The sequence below is a fragment of the Crinia signifera genome, chromosome 5 (genome assembly GCF_055691185.1).
Source record: "Crinia signifera chromosome 5, ASM5569118v1, whole genome shotgun sequence".
NCBI classification, from domain to species: Eukaryota; Metazoa; Chordata; class Amphibia; order Anura; family Myobatrachidae; genus Crinia; species Crinia signifera.
This window is the reverse complement of record NC_139221.1, coordinates 226,793,049-226,814,313: the sequence shown is the minus strand read 5'-3', so window position 1 is coordinate 226,814,313 and position 21,265 is coordinate 226,793,049. Positions and strand designations below refer to the sequence as shown.

General features: G+C 43.6%; 1 protein-coding gene across 5 annotated transcripts in view; it reads left to right on the top strand.

The window, feature by feature from the left end:
* DNAJC13 (DnaJ heat shock protein family (Hsp40) member C13) overlaps nt 1-21,265 on the top strand; it is a 198,686-nt gene that overhangs the window by 114,754 nt on the left and 62,667 nt on the right. For all 5 annotated transcript variants that reach the window (XR_014475029.1, XM_083188595.1, XM_083188594.1 and 2 more), the window contains 9 exons: nt 1,893-1,997; nt 4,511-4,713; nt 11,496-11,580; nt 11,826-11,980; nt 12,271-12,316; nt 17,049-17,203; nt 18,597-18,798; nt 18,906-19,021; nt 20,249-20,327. Coding sequence is in view for 4 of the 5 variants with exons in the window: in XM_083188595.1 (XP_083044721.1) it covers nt 1,893-1,997; nt 4,511-4,713; nt 11,496-11,580; nt 11,826-11,980; nt 12,271-12,316; nt 17,049-17,203; nt 18,597-18,798; nt 18,906-19,021; nt 20,249-20,327 (1,146 nt within the window). In the remaining variant the exon portion in view is untranslated. The remainder of the gene's footprint in view (nt 1-1,892; nt 1,998-4,510; nt 4,714-11,495; nt 11,581-11,825; nt 11,981-12,270; nt 12,317-17,048; nt 17,204-18,596; nt 18,799-18,905; nt 19,022-20,248; nt 20,328-21,265) is intronic.

Sequence of the window (21,265 nt, the reverse complement as noted above, 5' to 3'; positions counted from 1 at the left end):
TTAAATTCTTGTTAATGAGGGATTTCTAATAAATGTGCAATATTTAAAGATTTGCAGACCTGTAACATAAGGCAGTGGTATAAAACAGTGGGACCTATGAAGCAAATATGCTTCCTTGCCACCCTTCTGGGTACATTGGGTGATTGGTATTGGTGATATAGAAGCAAGAGAAAACTGTGTATGCCCAGCAGTTCAGCATGTATAGCATATAAGAACATAACCAAGCAATTGAGCTGGTAACTACAGTATATGTGAGTGGGTGTAGACAGTGGGATAATGACTGACTAAAAAAAGGTGTAGTGATTCAAAGGTTTACAATACTCTAATCCTGGGGCTCATTGTTGTCCTAACAGACCTACAATATGACTTGGGACGTATTGGAAGGGGGGAGAATCGGCTTGGGTGAAAATGGGCACGAATTCGCCCAAGCCACATAATTTTTCACCCAGGGGATTGGGTCTGAATAGGGCAAATCAAATTGCCCCCAAAAAAACAGGCGAAAACTGCCAATTTTTCACAGGTGAAAATTTCAGCCAGGGCCTTAGCTGGCAAACAGAGAAGTCTTAAATGGCTCAGTACCTGTACACCTCTTGCTGTCATTTACACTAAGAGTGCTCAATCATCTCGTGTTTTTTTTTGTATGGGGCCCTGTGATTTGGCAATTTTGTGCTTCGGGAAAAGACCTAGGTTGTAATAAACGTGATCTTGCTCTTGCAAAAGCATCTTCTCTTCCCAGTAAGCAGTTGGAAAGCTTCAGCTATGCAGTGAGTGGAGAAAGGTGTCCACCAATGTTGATACATTACAAAGTACTCAAATTCCTCTTCAAAATCTACAAAACCGAGATATCGCTGGGTCTTTTAAGTCAGCAAATTCCTGGGTCTCAGCCCGACCCTGGTAAAGAGGGGTTCTGGGTTATGGATAAACACTGTCTAGATCAGGCATGTCCAACGTTGGCCCTCCAGATGTTTTGAAACTACACATTCCAGCATGCTTTGCAATAGTTTTAGCATTCTCTAATAGCAAAACTGTGGCAAAGCATGCTGGGATGTGTAGTTTCACAACATCTGGAGGGCCAACTTTGGACATGCCTGGTCTAGATAGACAAGTCAGTAGGTTGAGAGGGATTAGGCCGCATGGTCAAAAGGTCGGCATAGCAGCAGTCGGCAAACATGGTTGCCCCAGTTTGTGTTTTCACATTTTTTCAACTTTTGCTTGATTCACCATCCACGTGGTCTACGATTGGGAATAGTAACCTGTACCAAGCACAGCGACATACCTAGCCTGAAGTGTGGCATGCAAAGCGAGCCCAAGAGGGTCTATGTTACCACTAATTGGGGTCACAGGTGATGAAACATTCCAAATGACACCCAAAACACTTGCATGGGCCATTTTATGTCACCAATTTAGTGTTATTCATTTTTGTGTCTACCTCTTGTCCATGTTGACCACGGTGTCGACCTTGGGACTGTATCATTGATCTTATAACTGTAGATCTTTTACATCACTCCTAGTAAAGAACAGGGTCAGGTTCCTCGTTTACATTCACAGGAAGCAAAAGCCGGGGTGGGTGCACATTCATGTGAAGAAACACTGGATTTTGCTTAATGTGGGAAATTGGTATAACCGTATTCAAGAACCTACGTCTGTCTACAGTGGCAGAGAAGCCGTGGCCTACACAGATATTGTGATACTAATGAAGTAATGAATAAACAAATATAGGTTAATAACAATCTTCTTGCAAGCGTACTTAATAAAGTTACACAAGTCAATGACACTGCACTGAGATTTACAGTATATTAATTGTGTACCTAGATATAGACAATTGTGCTAAAAAAAACTTGCTGGATTATTTGTGATGAAGGCAATAATTTCTGTTGTTGTGTTTTTTCTAGAGCAATGTTATTGAAGCATCTCCAGATATGAAGAGAGAGAGTGAGAAGGAATGGTATTTTGGCAATGCTGATAAAGAAAGGCGTGGTCCTTATAGCTTTGTTGAGGTAGGCTTTAAATTACCTGCCAAGACTAGCTGGGTGAACACACTAAAAAAATATAGGTACTCTTTACCTAGAACGGCGCCCACAATGTCCATCGCGGTCATCGGGGGTAAAAAATTTCCCATAGGGATCAATGTTAAAAGTGTGATTGGACGCGATTTTAGTGTTCAATGCCTCAATGCCCACGATTTTTCCATAGGAAACAATGTTAAATGGGCCACAGAGCCCTAATAGTCTGAAATGGCCCCCACAATTGTTAACGCCACCCCACGATCAACGTGAACCCGAAGCATGGCGAGCACAGCGGTACGCGTCCTCCGACCTTTTCATACCCCCACTATCCACGTCGGCGTGGAGTTGAGAATAGAATAGTGTGGCGAGCGCAGCGAGCCACAGAGCCGGAAGCGTGGCGAGCGCAGCGGATACCTGTGAAGCCCGCGAAGGGACGCGTTTACCTGTGAAGGTATCCGCGTCCCCTCGCTGCGCTCGCCACGCTTGGGGCTCGGTGGCTCGCTGCGCTCGCCACACTATTCTATTCTCAACTCCACACCGACGTGGATAGTGGGGGTATGAAAAGGTCGGAGGACGCGTACCGCCGCCCCTCGCGGGCTCGCTGCGCTCGCCACGCTTCGGGTTCATGTTGATCGTGGGGTGGCGTTAACAATTGTGGGGGCCATTTCAGACTTCAGGGGGACTATTTGGGCTCTGTGGCCCATTTAACATTGTTTCTTATGTAAAAATCGCGGGCATTGAGGCATTGAACACTCAAATCGCGTCGCACCCGTTTTTTAGTGCATGCGATGGCCGCGATGCCCGCGATGGGCGCCGTGCTAGGTAAAGAGTACCAAAATATACAGTATCCGTGGTTCTAGCTATGAACAATATATAGGTATCTTCATCGGCAGATGTGTACGCCAGATATGTCTGTGAATCACTTTGTTCAAAGTCATACCACGTCGGCCCTGCAGCACAGCTTTATCTGTTTATCTGCATGAGTGTACAGGTGACCTGGCGACTTACTGTACACTAGCTGCGAGGACTGCCGACACTGACATCAGAGCAGGACGGACAATTTTTAATGCTTCGGGCCGACAAAGCTTACCTAATCGGATGCTCTGTCGGCTAGAATGTGGGTCAGCGGATAAATCTTTAAAGTGTGTACCCGGACAATTTTTTACAGTTATTATAAATACTCTCATATACTTAATTAAAGAGAGTGCATATATATACTGCTTCATAAAAATGTATGAATAAAATTCCCTTTATTATAAACGAGTAAATAAAAAATCTTCAGGATATTACATATATTTCATGCATATAAACAACATTTGTAAATATAGTCCTTGTGCACCAAACTCTGTGATATGTTTGGTGCACAAGGACTATATTTACAGATGTTGTTGATATACATGAAATATACCAGTATGTAATATACTGAAGATTTTTTCTTTATTCATTTATTATAAAGGAAATTATATTAATACATTTTTATGAAGTAGTATATATGCGCTCACTTTAATTGAGTATATTCTTGTATATTGCTCTCCAGTATCATTTTGGGAGCTGCATAGATCTACCATTTGAAAGCACTTTTTTAGTATTGAATTGTGATTTAGTATTGAATTGTGATTAATAGGCATTTCATTAATTACAATAGATAACTTGTGCCTGATTTGAACAAGTAATTTATTTTAAATACTCTTGCTTGTTTTTAAACAGTGGCAACATCTATGTTTTGCAAAGTGTGATTTGTGTTTTCTACATTTTTCTGGCCACACTTTCCACTATTGCCAAGCATATATTCTTGCTTTTAGATATTTTTTTTTTTTCTGCTTAAACAACTTCTTTTGATTGGAATATTTTGCCTAGAGAAGTTTTTTTCAAATGTAAAGTAGATGCAGTTCATTGTGTCTCCGTCTCATACGTCTACTTTTTTGTGAAATGATTTGAATAAATTCACATTCACTTCTTGACAACCATTTAAGTTTCTTCCAATTTAGCAGTGCTGACGTGTCTGTGTCCATGTTTCTTTAACCTTTCAGTGAGTGGTCATCTAGTTTCCACTGCCATTCCCAATGAAGTGATACAGTATACACATAGATGGAGCACAAACTCACAGTAGAAAACATTATATTCCACAATAGACACAAGATAATATTGGTTTTTATAGAAAAGGTCTATGCTACTCTAATATCTACGGATTACAGTATAAAAGTTATATAGTTGACATTTGAGTGTATAATGTTTTAAACGGGATACGGTGAAGTTTTAATGATTCAAATTTGTTCAGTAGATACCTCCCAAAGTCACTTAATGTGCCTAGATAAAAAAAAAAAAAAAAAATCAATGCGCATTAAATTGTTAACTTTATGCATTGTGTCCAAGTTCTCCAACCTTCCTCAGACTGTTCTCATATATTGTGTTAATGGACAGTAGTGACCTCTAGTGGTTTCTTTGTTATGCTATAGAAAACCACATTTGTGTATGAAGAAATCTTAAGTGCTTTATTTTGGCAGATGCAAGAATTCTGGGACGAGGGAGTATTAAGTCCTAAAACTCGCTGCTGGGCCCAGGGTATGGACGGTTGGCGCCCACTGCAGGTCATACCCCAACTGAAATGGTGTTTACTAGCAAGTGGCCAATCTGTTCTAAATGAAACTGATTTGGCCACACTAATTTTAAATATGCTTATCACCATGTGTGGATACTTCCCCAGCCGGTAAGATATATGAAGTGATCTATAATTTTTTATATTCTGAATACGCTTGCTAATGGATTTTTTTCTTTAGTGAGAGAGATTGTTTATATAAAGTGTTGTTTTGCAAGATGTGGTATTACAAAGCTATTGCAATTACTTGCAAGTAATGTTTCTTGACATTAGAGAAATGTCAAAATACTTTATTACAGTTTATTCACAGCATGTAATATCCATCTGTCTAATTACCTGTTAATGGCATAATAATTCTGACATTGCTTTAGCCAACCATCCTTATGTGCTACTGAAATTTCGATATCCATTCTAAATGTCCCAGTACACTGCCGTAAGAACCAGAGTTATGTGATAATAGCTGGTATTCAATTACCCACAATCATCGACGGCAGTTTATTGCACCCAATGCTTCTTCAGGGCTAATTGAATACCAGCCAGTGTCTTGAGGTACAATGGCTTCTACATTTTAGCAGTAAGTTATGTGACCTTTTGTTACGCAAAAGCTACTTTCATGAATTTGCACTATTTCCTCTTTATTTAGTTTCTTAAAAAATTCCATAGTTTCATTATTTCATTAAAGATTTCATTATCTTGTTCCTGTTGGCTAGAAAGTATTCTTACACCTACTGATCCCATAATGCTCTTTGTGTATTTATGTAACCTGGACCTATTTAATTAGTGTTGATGAGGTGACCTTGCTAGTCCTCTTAGTCTGCCTTTGGACTATAAGCAGATAAATGTCTTGTTGGCCATTACAGATGTGGTTTATCACTGGAATGATAGATTCCTCTAAAGCAGGCATGTCCAACGTTGGCCCTCCAGATGTTTTGAAACTACACATCCCAGCATGCTTTACAATAGTTTTGGCATTCTCTAATAGCAAAACTGTGGCAAAGCATGCTGGGATGTGTAGTTTCACAACATCTGGAGGGCCAACGTTGGACATGCCTGCTCTAAAGGCTGATATTTTCCTGACTACCGGACTAGCTACCATTATAGAATAATAAGTGAGGCAAACATCCATGTGACCTAATGGCTGTACAGTCTGGCATGTACTGTAGTTATTTTGCTTTGAGGCGTTTACAGTTTGTCTGCACTACTGTTGTACCATGGATCATTATCTAATGTTTCATTTGCAAAAAACTCTGTCTAAAATATTAATTTTCTCTGACATGCAGCAGGGACCACTGGAATCACATCGGGGTATTAGAGCTGGGAATGCTGGGAGCTAGGCACTTGTTAATATTAATTAGGGGAACTGGCTCCTCCCCTCCAACACACAATCCCCCAGTGAGAAAATTGTGCCAGGGAGTTAGGTCACAGTTTTTTCTGCTCCTGCACTTTTTTCAAGCTTTTGGCTGGATATATTTTTTACAAGTACTTTTTGCTTGGTAGTAGTTGTGAATCCCTTCCCCACCTATTGAAAGGTGCGGGTCCGGGTATTCAGCGCCCCTGGAGATCCAGGTCGTCAGTCAGGACCTCGTTAAAGGTGCCTGCCTGCACGAGTTCCGTGCTCCTGCCGCCCCTCCAGCAAAGGGGACGCCAGTCACGAAGTGGAAGCCTTCGGTGGTGAGTAGGCGCTGAGCGCTCTTTCCACACGCCGTCCCCTGCTCCCCAGCTGCCGCGCGGTACGCGGTTCTCTGCTGCGCCGCCATCTTGACAGACGGCGCGTCCTCGTGTACAGGTCTCACGCGGCAGAACTAAGTGCCGGTGCCGTTACACGGAGGAGCGCTAGCAAGCGGGTGGCTCTGGACGCTGTCAGGTCTGCACACGCTGGCTAGGTAAGAGGGAGAGGGGACACGCTGTTCAATGAGGCGGGCATGGCGCGGCCATTACGCAGATACACAGTAAGGCTGACTCTTTCCTGTTCACAGGTGACTGCAGTTTAGAAGGCTCTGAGAGTGGTTTATCACTGACACAGTGTTTTGCGCTGTTTTGGTTTTGGTGTTACAGGGCTCATTCTCCTCCGGGTCTCACGGAACCCTGAGGTTTTTAGCTTGTGAGAGGTGTATCTGTACTCAGTGTGTGTGTGTGTGCTGGATCCTGTATCGCACTCTGTATCGGACCGGGCGAGCAGGGATCATGACGGGTAAGTCCAAAGCCTCTCAGAAGGTTTTCGCTTGTACTGTTTGTACAGCAAAGTTTTCTCAATACACAGCTGAGGGTAATGCCACTGTTTGTCAGTCATGTTCAGGTGCTGAATCTGCATCATTGGCGGGGTCTCAGGCGCCCCAGTGGGCCTCAACCTTAGTGGGTACTATGTCAAAACTCACTTCTGAGTTGGCACTGGCTCGCAGAGCTGAGCCTTCGTGGGCTACAGCCCTAACAAGGTCTGTGGAGGGGTTAGCTAGCTCCATGAACAGACCAGAGAGGCCTTCCACTTCCAGCAATAAGCGACCTTATCAGGCTATTATTGTGGAGGATGATTTAGAGGAGGAACAGGATCCATTTCACGAAATGGAGGATGGTGAATGGGAAGAGGTTCAGGATGTCATTCCTGAGGGAGAACCGACTCCTTTAGGGATAGAGGCTCTTATTATGGCGGTAAAGGAGGTTCTTCGTTTACCGGAGGATCCCAGACCAGAGCCGCAGGAATTTGATCTGTTTGGTGGGGTTCAAAAAGCATCAGTAGTCTTTCCCTGCCCAAATCAGGATCAGCTTGTGGCAGCATGGAAGAACCCGGACAAACGGTTCCAGATTCCCAGACGTTTTACTTCTCTGTATCCCTTTGAGCCAGCCGCCCTAAGCATTTTCCCGGCTGTCCAAGAAGACGACACTGCCAGTCCCGGGGGCTTCGGCCTTGAAGGATCCCTCTGATAGAAAGATGGAGGCTACTCTCAAGGCCATTTATGTAGCAGCGGGGACTCAACTCAGACCGGCAATAGTTTCGGCCTGGGTAAATAGGGCAAATGTCAGATGGGCGGAGTTAATCATCGAGGGATTGGAGGCCGGTATGCCTATGGATGAGATTCGCTGCTTAGCGGAACACATTAAGGAGTCTGCTATGTTTTGAGGAGAGGCGGCTAAGGATGTATCCTTGATCTCTTCTAGAATCTCAGCAAGCGCCATTTCTGCGCGGCAAGCCCTCTGGCTTCGCTCTTGGCAGGCGGACGCGGAATCTAAGAGGGCTGTGGAGGGTCTTCCCTTTTCTGGGGACATCCTCTTCGGCCCAGAATTAGATAAATGGATCTCACAGGCGACGGGGGGGAAGTCTGCTTTCCTACCGTCTGCAGCTCCTCCCCCTCCTAGGCGACAGTTCGCAGGTCCGTCCTTTCAGTCCTTTCGGACTCAGCGCCCCTTCCGGGGCAGAGGAAGAGGCTTCCAGTCATCCAGAGGTTCCAGAGCCAGAGCCCGTCCTCAGGCTGCTTTAAGAGTCCAGGAACCTAAGCCTCAGCAGAAGCCGGTGGCATGACGGTTTACCAGCTTCCGTCAACAGTTTACCGGTAGGTGCCCGTCTGTTGGCCTTCAGAACCCAATGGTTCTCCCTTTCGGAGGATCCTTGGGTTCGCAGGGTAGTTTCAGAGGGGTACCGTATTCAGTTCGATGCCACTCCTCCGGTACGGTTCTTCACAACGGCTCTACCAACATCTCTGGAAAGGAGAACGAGCCTGCTAGAGGCCATTCGGATCTTGCTGGAGGCTCAGGTCATCATGCCGGTCCCAGCAGCTCAGAGGAACACAGGGTACTACTCAACCCTCTTTGTAGTTCCCAAGCCGGATGGGTCGGTCAGGCCCATTCTCAACCTAAAGCCTTTGAATCTGTTAGTCTCATATCAACCATTCAAGATGGAATCAATCCACTCAGTGATTGCTTCATTGGAACCAGGGGAGTACATGATATCCTTGGATATCAAGGATGCTTACCTACACATCCCGATTTGGATCTCTCACCAGGCCTTTCTCCGTTTTGCCATAGGTCGGGATCATTTTCAGTTCAGGGCTCTGCCCTTCGGATTATCGTCAGCGCCCAGAGTATTCACAAAGACTCTTTCAGTAGCCATCGCATACCTCAGATGTCAGGGGGTGACAATAATCCCCTATTTGGACGATCTCCTAATCAAGGCTCCAACGAGGGAGCTACTGGAGAGTCATGCAAGGTTAACTACTCAGACGCTCACCAACCTGGGGTGGATAATGAATTTCAAGAAATCCTCTCTAGTCCCATCCAGGAGGATCTTGTTCCTAGAGCTTTGGCTAGACACAGAGGCTCTGAGGGTCTTCCTGCCGGAAGACAAGGTCCAGGCAATTTTGCTCCTAGTTCAGAGGATCTTACTTCCACAGAAGATCAGCCTCCATCTGTGCACGCAGCTTCTAGGGAAGATGGTGGCAGCCTTCCCAGCTCTGACGTGGGGACGTTTCCACTCAAGACCGTTTCAGTGGGATCTTATCAGAAAGGGTGCGGGCTCGCACCTGAATCTTCACAGAAGGATCCACTTATCGGCCGAGGCGAGACACTCATTACTGTGGTGGCGACACAGAAAGAACTTGTTAGAGGGTCGTCGGTTTGCAGTCCAGGACTGGATTGTCTTGACGACGGACGCAAGCCTCCGCGGCTGGGGTGCCGTAGTGCTTCACCTCTGTCTCCAGGGCAGGTGGGACCTGCAGGAGAGTCGATTGTTTATCAATGTCTTGGAGATCAGAGCCATATACAATGCTCTGCTGGAGGCTCAGGAGTTTCTTCAGGGTCAACACATAAAGATAAGGTCGGACAATGCCACGGCAGTCGCCTATGTGAACAGGCAGGGCGGCACGAGAAGCAGCATGGCCATGAAGGAAGTAAGGAAGATTCTTCAGTGGGCGGAACGGTCGGGAGTAATTCTGCTGGCGGTATTCCTTCCAGGCCGGGAAAATCTAGAGGCCGATTTCCTCAGCAGGGAGGACCTACACCCAGGCGAGTGGTCTCTCAACCCCGAGGTGTTTCGGGAGCTCACCGACAGGTGGGGAGTTCCCGAGGTGGACCTGATGGCGTCTCGGAAGAACCACCAGCTTCCAGCATACGTGGCACGTACAAGAGATCCTCAGGCCATAGCGGCAGACGCTCTGTCAACTCCGTGGGAGTTCAGCTTCGTCTACCTGTTCCCTCCACTTCCACTTCCGGGCCAGGTACTGAAGAGACTCAAGAGGGAACCAGTGCAGGCTATTCTCATAGCGCCCTGGTGGCCTCGCAGAACGTGGTTCTCAGACATCCAGAGGTTACTGTCAGACGAGCCAGTTCGATTGCCCCTCAGACCGGATCTGCTACTTCAAGGACCCTTCTTTCATCAGAATCTGCCACAGCTACATTTGACGGCGTGGCTGTTGAGACCGAGGTCTTGCGGGAGAAGGGAATTCCAAGAGCGGTAATCCCTACGATGTTAAGGGCCCGAAAGCCGGCCTCTGCAGCGCATTATCACAGAATATGGCGTTCATATGCGGACTGGTGCGAGTCTAGGGGCTGGCCATTCCGAGTCTTCAAATTGTCCCGCCTTCTATTGTTCTTACAGAGAGGGTTGGACGGGGGTCTGAGACTGGGTTCTCTTAAGGTCCAGGTCTCAGCCTTGTCTGTCCTTTTTCAGAAGAGATTAGCCCTCATGCCTGAGGTACAGACATTTTTTCAGGGGGTTCTTCGAGTCCAGCCTCCCTTCGTACCTCCCACAGCTCCTTGGGATCTGGATTTGGTATTAGCTTTCTTGAGGTCTGAGACCTTTGAGCCACTGAACAGAGTGGAACTGAAGTTTTTGTGCTGGAAAACAGTAGTTTTGCTAGCCCTTGCCTCAGCTCGCGGGGTTTCGGAGCTGAGTGCTCTGTCCTGTAAGCCTCCGTATTTAATTTTCCACGAGGACAGAGCAGAACTGCGTACTCAGGCCGGGTTCCTTCCGAAGGTGGTATCTTCATACCACATTAACCAGCCTATTGTGGTTCCGGCCTTCCAGGGAGATTCTCCGGAACAATCCTCTTTGGATGTGGTCAGGGCTCTTCGGATTTACGTCAAGAGAACCAGGTCTATACGCAAATCAGATTCCTTATTTGTACTCTATGACGCTTTCCGCAGGGGGTGGCCTGCGTCAAAACAGACAATTGCACGATGGATCAAATGGACGATCCGTAGTGCTTATCTTCATGCGGGACAGGTGCCTCCTGTCTCCTTGACGGCGCACTCTACCAGATCGGTGAGTACGTCGTGGGCCGCAGAGAGAGGGGCTTCTATCTCTCAGCTTTGCCGAGCGGCCACTTGGTCGTCTCAGAACACGTTTGTAAGGTTTTACCAGTTCGATACCTTTGCAGCGTCGGCTTCAACTTTTGGTCGTCTGGTTCTACAGAATCCTCAGCACTCTCCCTCCTGGGGCTTGGTCTTTGGAACCTCCCCGATGTGATTCCAGTGGTCCCTGCTGCATGTCAGAGAAAAGAGGATTTTGGTACTTACCGGTAAATCCATTTCTCTGAGATCAGCAGGGACCACTGGACACCCGCCCGGCTGTTGGATTCTGCCTGTTGTGGTTGCTGTTGCGGCCCGGTCCGGTACCTGCGTGTTGTATGTATGGTTATGTTGTTTATGGTTTTCTGTAACCCTTTCCTCTGGTGGGCCAATTTCTTCACTGGGGGATTGTGGGTCTTGGAGGGGAGGAGCCAGTTCCCCTAATTAATATTAAGAAGTGCCTAGCTCCCAGCATTCCCAGCTCTAATACCCCGATGTGATTCCAGTGGTCCCTGCTGATCTCAGAGAAATGGATTTACCGGTAAGTACCAAAATCCTCTTTTCTGCATTATCACTTTTTGTATGGTTTAGTAATAGTAATCAAATGTGTATTTCAGGGACGTTGATAATGCCATTATTAGACCACTGCCTAAAGTGAAAAGGTTACTGACTGATAATACATGCCTGCCCCACATCACTGAGGTAAGGAGCATTTTTTTTATGTAATAATAAAACACAATTTACTTTTTCTTCTTTTTGGTCTGGAGTCCCCTATCTTCCTGTTTCGCTCTTTTTCATATTCCAATACATGTAATGCCAAAAAGCGGGAAAAAAGTTTAGAAACATTTGCTTTCTCTAAACTTTTTTTTCACTTTCCATCGATATTTTCCACTCAAACCACTCTTCGCTTTGGCTGAAAGCAGTTGTGTTTCCATTTCATTTCTCAGCTTTTGCTGACGTTTGACCCCATCCTGGTAGAGAAGGTTTCCATATTGCTCTATCACATCATGCAAGACAACCCACAGCTGCCTCGTTTCTATCTCACTGGTGTGTTCTTCTTTATAATGATGTACACTGGATCCAATGTGCTTCCTATAGCCAGGTAAGAAGTCATCCAATAAGGGGCTGCACTAACAAAAGCATGCTCAAATATAGGCTTTGGAAACTGCCATGATGTGTTGGTTTTGTGTTTGGTTTTTTATTGTTTTGTCCTCATAACACAAAACAATACTAGAAATAAAATGACTTTCCCTGTACAAAATTCATTATTTTACTGAATTTTGTTTAAAAAGGTTTTTATTTGTTTGTGTATACTAATTTCAAAAAAGGCACCATTGTGTCAAATAATGCTTACTGTAAGTAAATCTGTTATTTTTTGGGGGCTTCTTTTAGGTTTCTGAAGTACACTCACACAAAGCAAGCATTCAGGTCGGAAGAGGTGAGCATGAAATCTATGTAAATACTGAAATGTATCTAAAGGCGAATTCGACCTTTCGGGCCGATATATAATTTGAAAAAGTGTCAAACGATATGCGTTTTTCATCCGATTCGATACACGGTCCTGTGAGTGTCGGACTACATCGCAAGCTCTGCACTATTGATTTGTCAGGATCGCATGGATTTGGATGGACAATGGAGAGGTTTTTGTGTATGGAAGTTTGATTGGCATTTCCAGCACCCCCCCAATCTAGCCCATCAGATATATCTTATGCTACAATTGTATACCATATTATGGCATAAGATATATCTCATGCAATTTATCTTGGCTTGATCGATTGCATGAGATATATCTTATGCAAAAATAGCACAAAAGTGCAAAATAGTTTGGAATCACTCCCGGGAAGGTCCAGGGGGAGATCATGGGAAATCGCATCCGACTTCAGATAGTGTATGGGCCCCTTAAGATTGTACTTTTTTTCATCCATCCAAAGTGCTCTCTCTGATAAACCATCTCCTTTCAGTGACATGCTGCCAATTTGACATCATTACCTTCAAAATACATTGGTACATCTTATACCACTTTCACACTGCCTAAACATTTAAAAAAAACTGTATTTTGAAACGGTATTTAAAAAAGGGTCTGAGCCTTCACATTGCAGTAGATTACCGTTTTAAATACTGTTTAAATACTATTCACATCAGTCAACCCGTTTAATCCTCTGAAAACGTTTCAAGGCAGAACACAGGGCACAGCCTATCACAGGTCTGTAATATGTTGTTTTTACTAAATACCGTTTCAGAGCCATTCTCACTGCATAAAAAAACGGCTCTGAAACGTGTAGGACTCTGCTTTGTAAACATTTTTAAATACCGGTTATCTTTAACCGGTAAATTAACTCTGGTGCTTTCCCACTGCAGCCTTAAACGTTTTAAAATGAGAAAAAAAAAACGGCAATATACCGTTTAACAAGTGCGGTGTAAAAGGGGTATTAGTGAAGATGTCTATTATGTTTTGGAAAGCGAAAAAGTACTGTAAATAAGAAGCAGCTGTGACATAGGTCAGGGTTAAATGAATAATATATATAAAATACTGTTGTTTGGGGGCATGTTATAAATATAGCCTACAACATATTTATTTTATATATTTATTATAGGCTATTTTTTACGTTATATTTTCTTTATAGTAATTTAGAAACCTTTTATGAGTGTTATTTGTTTTTGTTATTTAAGAGAAGGCAAACCTATAAGCGTGAAACAATGAAAAGAATTGTTGTTTAACGTCATTCCATAAAATATTATTAAATATTATATATGATTGAATGCAAACAATGTGAATCGTATGAGCAAATGTCAACCCAGAAATGCCTTCTCTTTCTCACGTCTGATTCCAAAGTGATCACAACAAGAGAATTGGGATCACATGATAATCTCTTCGTTTTGGTTTTATTTTCTTTCAATTTTGTTGGGTATGGATCATTAGGTCACCACAATGTTGGTCGACACACATTTAGGTCTATATGGGTTAGGTCGACAGTCAAAAGGTCGACATGGTGTTTTGCACATTTTTTTGTCCTGGATGTTGACACGGATGACATGGACACTGAAATGTAGGGTACTCTTTACCTAGAACGGCGCCCATCGCGACCATCGTATGCACTAAAAAACGGGTGCGATGCGATGCCCGCGATGGCCGCGATTTCCCATAGGGATCAATGTTAAAAGTCAGATTGGACGCGATTTTAGTGTTCAATGCCTCAATGCCTGCGATTTTTCCATAGGAAACCATGTTAAATGGGCCACAGAGCCCAAATAGTCACCCTAAAGTCTGAAATGGCCCCCACAATTGTTAACGCCACCCCACGATCAACGTGAACCCGAAGCGTGGCGAGCGCAGCGAGCCCGCGAGGGGCAGCGGTACGCGTCCTCCGACCTTTTCATACCCCCACTATCCACGTCGGCGTGGAGTTGAGAATAGAATAGTGTGGCGAGCGCAGCGAGCCACCGAGCCCGAAGCGTGGCGAGCGGACGCGGATACCTTCACAGTTATACGCGTCCCCTCGCGGGCTTCCCAGGTGTCCATGGCGACGCGGACACCTGTAAAGCCCGCGAAGGGATGCGTTTACCTGTGAAGGTATCCGCGTCCCCTCGCGGGGCTCGCTGTGCTCGCCACACTATTCTATTCTCAACTCCACGCCGACGTGGATAGTGGGGGTATGAAAAGGTCGGAGGACGCGTACCGCCGCCCCTCGCGGGCTCACTGCGCTCGCCACGCTTCGGGTTCACGTTGATCGTGGGGTGGCGTTAAAAATTGTGGGGGCCATTTAAGACTTCAGGGGGACTATTAGGGCTCTGTGGCCCATTTAACATTGTTTCCTATGTAAAAATCGCGGGCATTGAGGCATTTAACACTAAAATCGCGTCCAATCTGACTTTTAACATTGATCCCTATGGGAAAATCGCGGGCATCGCGTCGCACCCGTTTTTTTATGTGCATACAATGACCGCGATGCCCGCGATTTTTTACCCCCGACGCCCGCGATTCCAATCGCGGGCGCCGTTCTAGGTAAAGAGTACCATCTGTAGCACCGTGTCCCGTCGCATGGACACTCCCTACGCTAGCCATGCTTCGGGCACACTATTTTATTCTCCCACCACACCCTAGAGGATGGTAGGGCATGAAATACCGCCTGTCGGCTCAAAAAAATTGTGAAAAACCCCATGTCTACCATCATGCTGGTGACCCAATGACCGTATCCCTATTTTGTTAACCCTTTGATTGCCAAGGGAATTTGTCAAAATAGGTGTGAAAATTGGCAAGCAAACCTTTTAATTAACACTTATAAAATTGGGGTATATTCAATGATTTTTGCGAGCTGTGACAGTGAACAGTGCTGCCTGTCACAGCTTGCACGGTCAGTATTCAATTGACCCCCTGCACACGCTGTTTCCCCATTGCTAGGTTTTGGCAGTGTCAGGGAAATGGCGTGTGCAGCTGCTTTTTCTTTACATCCCATTCGAAACTCACTTATCCTGTTGGAAAAAAGTGTTTTTCCATATACACAAAGATCACCAGTAAGTGGATGCACTACTTTCATGTTCAACTGTTGAACCCTTAAACCTATCCCCAATGGTTTCGAAAACATAACCCCTGATGAAGTCATTTATGACGAAACGCATCGGGTACCATTATATCTTGGATGAACTGAATTATGGAATCCTTGTCTGACGAATACATTTTATATGTTTTTTTAAATTGTTTGGTCTACCCTTGAATTGTCTAATAAGGTGCTATAATATTAAGCACAAACAAAGGTCTACCCTTTTTTGTTTTTTTATATATATATATACTGTGTGTGTGTATGTGTGTATATATATATGGTACTTGTTTCCTAGCACGGCCACAACGATCATGATCGTGGGCATCGTGAGGAAAAATCGGGGGCATCGCGGCCATCGCAAGCACTGAAAAATCGGGTGTGATGGTCGCGACGCGATGCCCGCGATTTCCCCATAGGGAACAATGTTAAATGCCTCAATTTAGCCGCGATGCCCCCGATTTCCCATAGGAAACAATGTTAAATGTGTCAATTTACCCAAATCATCATAGGGAACAATGTTAAATGGGCCATAAACTCCCCAAAACACCCCTGAACAGTGAAATGTCCCCCCAAAAGTATTTTACGCCACCCCACGATCAACGCGAACCCGAAGCGTGGCGAGCGCAGTGAGCCCGCGAGGGGCGGCGGTACGCGTCCTCCGACCTTTTCATACCCCCACTATCCACGTCGGCGTGGAGTTGAGAATAGAATAGTGTGGCGAGCGCAGCGAGCCACCGAGCCTGAAGCATGGCGCGCGCAGCGAGGAGACGCGGATACCTGTGAAGCCCGCGAAGGGACGCGTTTACCTGTGAAGGTATCCGCGGGGCTCGCTGCGCTCGCCACGCTTCGGGCACGGTGGCTCGCTGCGCTCGCCACACTATTCTATTCTCAACTCCACACCGACGTGGATAGTGGGGGTATGAAAAGGTCGGAGGACGCGTACCGCCGCCCCTCGCGGGCTCGCTGCGCTCGCCACGCTTCAGGTTCGTGTTGATCGTGGGGTGGCGTAAACTACTTTTGGGGGGACATTTCACTTTTTTGGGGCTTTCTGGCCCATTTACCAGTGTTCCCTATGATGATTTGGTGAAATTGAGGTATTTAACATTGTTCCCTATGAGAAATCGGGGGCATCGCGGGTACATTGAGCCATTTAACATTGTTTCCTATGGGGAAATCGTGGGCATCGCGTCTGGACCATTTAAGCCTTTTTTAGCCGCATACGACGCAATTTTGACTTTTTTCAATGCATTTCAATGGGAAAATCGGGGGCATCGCGTCGGTCGCGTCGTATACCACTAAAAATGACACCCGATGCCCGCGATTGTGGCCGTGCTAGGAAACAAGTACCGTATATATATATATATATATATATATATATATATATATATATATATATATATGTATATATATATATATATATATATATATATATATATATATATATATATATATATATATATATATATAGTTTTCTGTAACTCAGAAAGGGCCTGGGGACAACAACAAAGCACACCATAGGTTCATATACTGCATGTATAACTGGGTAGGATGCAAACTGTATAATGTTAATGTGAGATTAAAAGTTTAGCATTCAACCATATTTATATAATAGAAATTCATTTTTTTGAACAGAGCAAAGGACCTGACATTTTTCAGAGGAGCATACTCGGCCACATTCTTCCGGAAGCTATGGTATGCTATCTAGAAAACTATGAACCAGAAAAATTTTCGGAAATTTTTCTTGGGGAATTTGATACTCCAGAAGCTATATGGAGCAGCGAGATGAGGTATGCATCACCATTCCTAGTTACATGCTTTTGTATCCTAATAAATGTAAAATTTTATGTAGATTTTATGACAGTACTTTTCATTATATTATACATTAGGCAATGAATTTATCAAAGAAAAAATTACACAGCTGTTCAGTCTATTTTTGTTTAGAAAGCACCAATACATCTAGTATCAGAAGATCCCTGGTGTGAGTGAGCCACAAGGTGATGTGCAACTAAGGGCTTTTTGCCTGAAATGCATCTTAGTTCCAAAACACAATTGATGTGGGATGCATGAGGAGACTGTTCTGATTAATGTATAGTGTGTGTAACGGAGTCTGTATACGGAGGAGAAAACAACTTGAAATGAAAAAAAACCTGCAGCACTATTGCAGTTCCTATACAGATTCAGAGACTGCACAGCCTCCTTGTGCTGCGTCTTAACACTGGGCGACTTTGAGCTGAAAGTCGCTCAAAATACCCAGTTTTAGAGGCTTTCAGCACAAAGCCACCCAGTGTGCCCCGGTGATGAGCGGTGAGCGCTGCTGCACGCTCCCGCAATATCGCGGGAAAGCCATTCATCTGCTGGTTATACCATCAGATGTGCGGCTTTCAGTACAGCTTTGCATAGCGCTTTGTTTGGCTTCCCCCCAGCGATGATTGGCATCACCGCTGTCCATACACAATGGGCATAGTCACCCAGTGAATATGGTCCTTTAGTCACATTGTGTTGTCAAACTAACAGACGATTGCTAGAAAATTCTCATGCGGCCTGGCATGCCAAGTGTGTGTGGGGGGGGGTGTTTGGCGTGAAAAGATGTATGAAAACATATTTGTATAGTACATTAAGTACGTTTGTGGGGGTAGGGCAGTAGCACCATTCATTTTACAATGTCCAATTTAAAAATAATTAATTGCATCAATATATTCTGTTAATGATGCCCATCATACTGAACAGCCTCTCATGTGCAAAGAAGGTCTTAACACCCCATTTGTACAGTAAGTAAAGTGAAACCAAGCCAGTTTTTGTCATGTGTTCTTGTTTAGCAAAAAGTAATTTAAGAAATAGCCCAAGAGTGATGTTTGTTAAATTATTTTGAAATTATCTGAAAGTTCAAGTCTGGCTTGATCTTCTAGTTAATTTGCAAATGTTGTTCCTAAACTTGGTAAACCGACCTCAACACTGTACTTGCAAATACGCATGAATGTTTTGGTTGTTGGCTTGCCATAGTTTATCTGCAGCTCAGAAAAATTATTACACAGCAGTATGTGTTAGCATTCACATGGCATTATGTACTTATTCTTGTCACTGGAAAGCTTCTTCTTACAAATATTCACAATACATAGGAACTTCAATGGTGTGAACCATTATCTCCCCTTCTTTTTCCCTTTTCCTCTTGCTGTATTTCAGACGTCTTATGATTGAGAAGATTGCGGCCCACTTGGCTGACTTTAGTCCCCGCCTCCAGAGTAACACTAGAGCACTTTATCAGTACTGCCCGATTCCAGTCATCAATTATCCCCAACTGGAGAACGAGCTGTTCTGTAATATCTACTATCTGAAACATTTCTGTGACACAATCAGATTTCCGGAATGGCCAATAAAAGACCCTGTAAGTCCTTTCATACGGAGAGGTTTTGTTTGCCTTAAGTATCTTTAAATGCTGTGTATGCAAAGTCTTTGAGTAAGATTGTGCAAATAAATGTTTTTTTTTTGCAGGTTAAACTATTGAAAGACACTTTAGATGCATGGAAAAAGGAAGTAGAGAAGAAGCCTCCAACCATGTCCATTGATGATGCTTATGAAGTTCTCGGCCTTCCAAAAGGACATGGGCAGTAAGTGACAGCTTTTAAGGTCTGTTTTAACAAATGCAAAAATGTCTTTGTGTATGTATATATGTATGAAAACGAATCCTTACAATATCAGAGTTCTTGACTAAAAGGTATAAGGCTGGTGTTGTCCAAGATAGATTAGTGACTTCTTAGTGGGAATCACGGTTTCCCGGCAGTAGAAAATCTGTACTTTTAAAAAATACTCCATCTATCAGTCTCACAACTAAAGTGCTTGAGACTGGAGCTAGTTTTGCATTAAATGGATTTGCCACGAATCGGGCTCGTTCTGCCGGGAATTGACGAGCTCCCGGCTGCAGCTCGCCGAATCCTGGCCGCAGCTCGTGGCCATGTCCCGTTCTCGTCACCTGGGAGGCGGGACATTGAATCTCGACTGCAAATTCTCAGTCAAGCAGACTGAGAACGGGACAGGGTCACGGCTGACAGGCCAGCTCGACAGCCATGACCCAACATTGAAAACCCCCCTTAATGTAGTTCTATCTAAAGTTAATTTAATAACCTGCTAATACAGTTTTAAACTATTATGTAATATGCTAATATTAGACAATTAATATCATTTTCAAAATAATAATCTTTTTCCTTTTTGTTTTGTAACTTTGTAACTGTTGCATTACAATTTGCTATAATCTATTTCACTTACTATTCATGTCACTGTATTTTCACATTATCATCCACTCAAAACATAAACTTAGTAGGCGCAGTCTCCTTTGAAGTTAGTATGGTGCATGTGGATTCAGATCTTGCATATTAACCCGAGAAGTGCCGACTTCTCTGAGAGATGTGCAAAATATCCGCTAAAAATTCCAGCGTCACACATTTTTTATATAAATTCAATTAAAAAATGTTGTGTAAAAATTATTTTATATATATATATATATATATATATATATATATATATATATATATATATATATATATATATATATATTTCCTATATAAGGTAAACATTACAGGTCATTGTGATGAATAAAAATAAAAATTGCTTGGGCAACTTTCACACCATTTTGATAAATTCACTTGGCACTCAAAGGGTTAAAGTAACACCTAATAACATATCAAAACAACTGAAAAATATACAGTATTTGAATGTATTAAGCAGCATTCCTATTTTTCCCTTTATACCATGGTGTGAACACACCGGAATCGCATACACAGTATGCTCTGAGAAGAATTTTGTTTTGTTAACTAACCTTTCCTTTCTTTTTACTGAAGGCAAGAGGAAAGTAAGATAAGGAAAGCATACTTTAGACTTGCCCAGAAATATCATCCAGACAAGAATCCAGAAGGAAGGGTTTGTATTTATTGAATATTTTATTTCTTATACTAAAAGTATGATATTAATGTGTTTTTGTGTGTGATTTTTGACCCATGGTCTTTATCGGACTATTCAAATATAGACTTTTTTTTTTTTTTTTTTTTTAAGACAAGTCTCCCATTTGCAGATGGGAACACATGGAGATCCAGCATAAGTTCACAATACCATGTTTTATTTCGGCTTTGATCGCTGATTATCACAGATTATGCTTCAGATTATGCTGCGCTCGCGACTTTACCGTTCCAAATTAGAGTATATGGTAAAAAATTTTTAAAAAAAAGATCCAAAAAAATATGTCGACCATATGGGTTCGACATAGACACTGTTGGCTCATTGACTGGATCCTCTTACAGAATGTGAACATTAGAGCAGGGTTTCCCAAACTCATTCCTTAAGGCACCCCAACGGTCCAGATTTTAAGGATACCCATGGTTGCCAGGGTGCCTTGATGACTGAGTTTGGGAACCACTGCATTAGACAAACATATTTACTATTAGCTATAACATTTATTTATAAAACAAAAAAAAAACCTCTAATAAATCTTTAAAAATGTATATAGATTTCCATGAATACTCATGTTTGCAGTAGTTTTATAGAGGATACACACGGTGAGATATCACTATTTTTCAATTAGATTTTCTACATTCGATGCAGATTCTATCCCAATGCGTGCTCCCGTGTAGTGTAAATTGAATAAAAAAATATTCTTGGCAGGCAAGTATAGTATAGTATAGTATAGATCTGTACTATATAGACAATTCAAATTCGATCCCAATCTGGATCACATCTGAAGCAAAATCGCACCTTGTATACCCACTATTAGTGTAGAAATCCATGTTTTCAATGTATGTCCATATATTTTCAACATTACCGATCTGGCTGGTTGGGACAAAAACCTGGCAACTTAAGGCCAG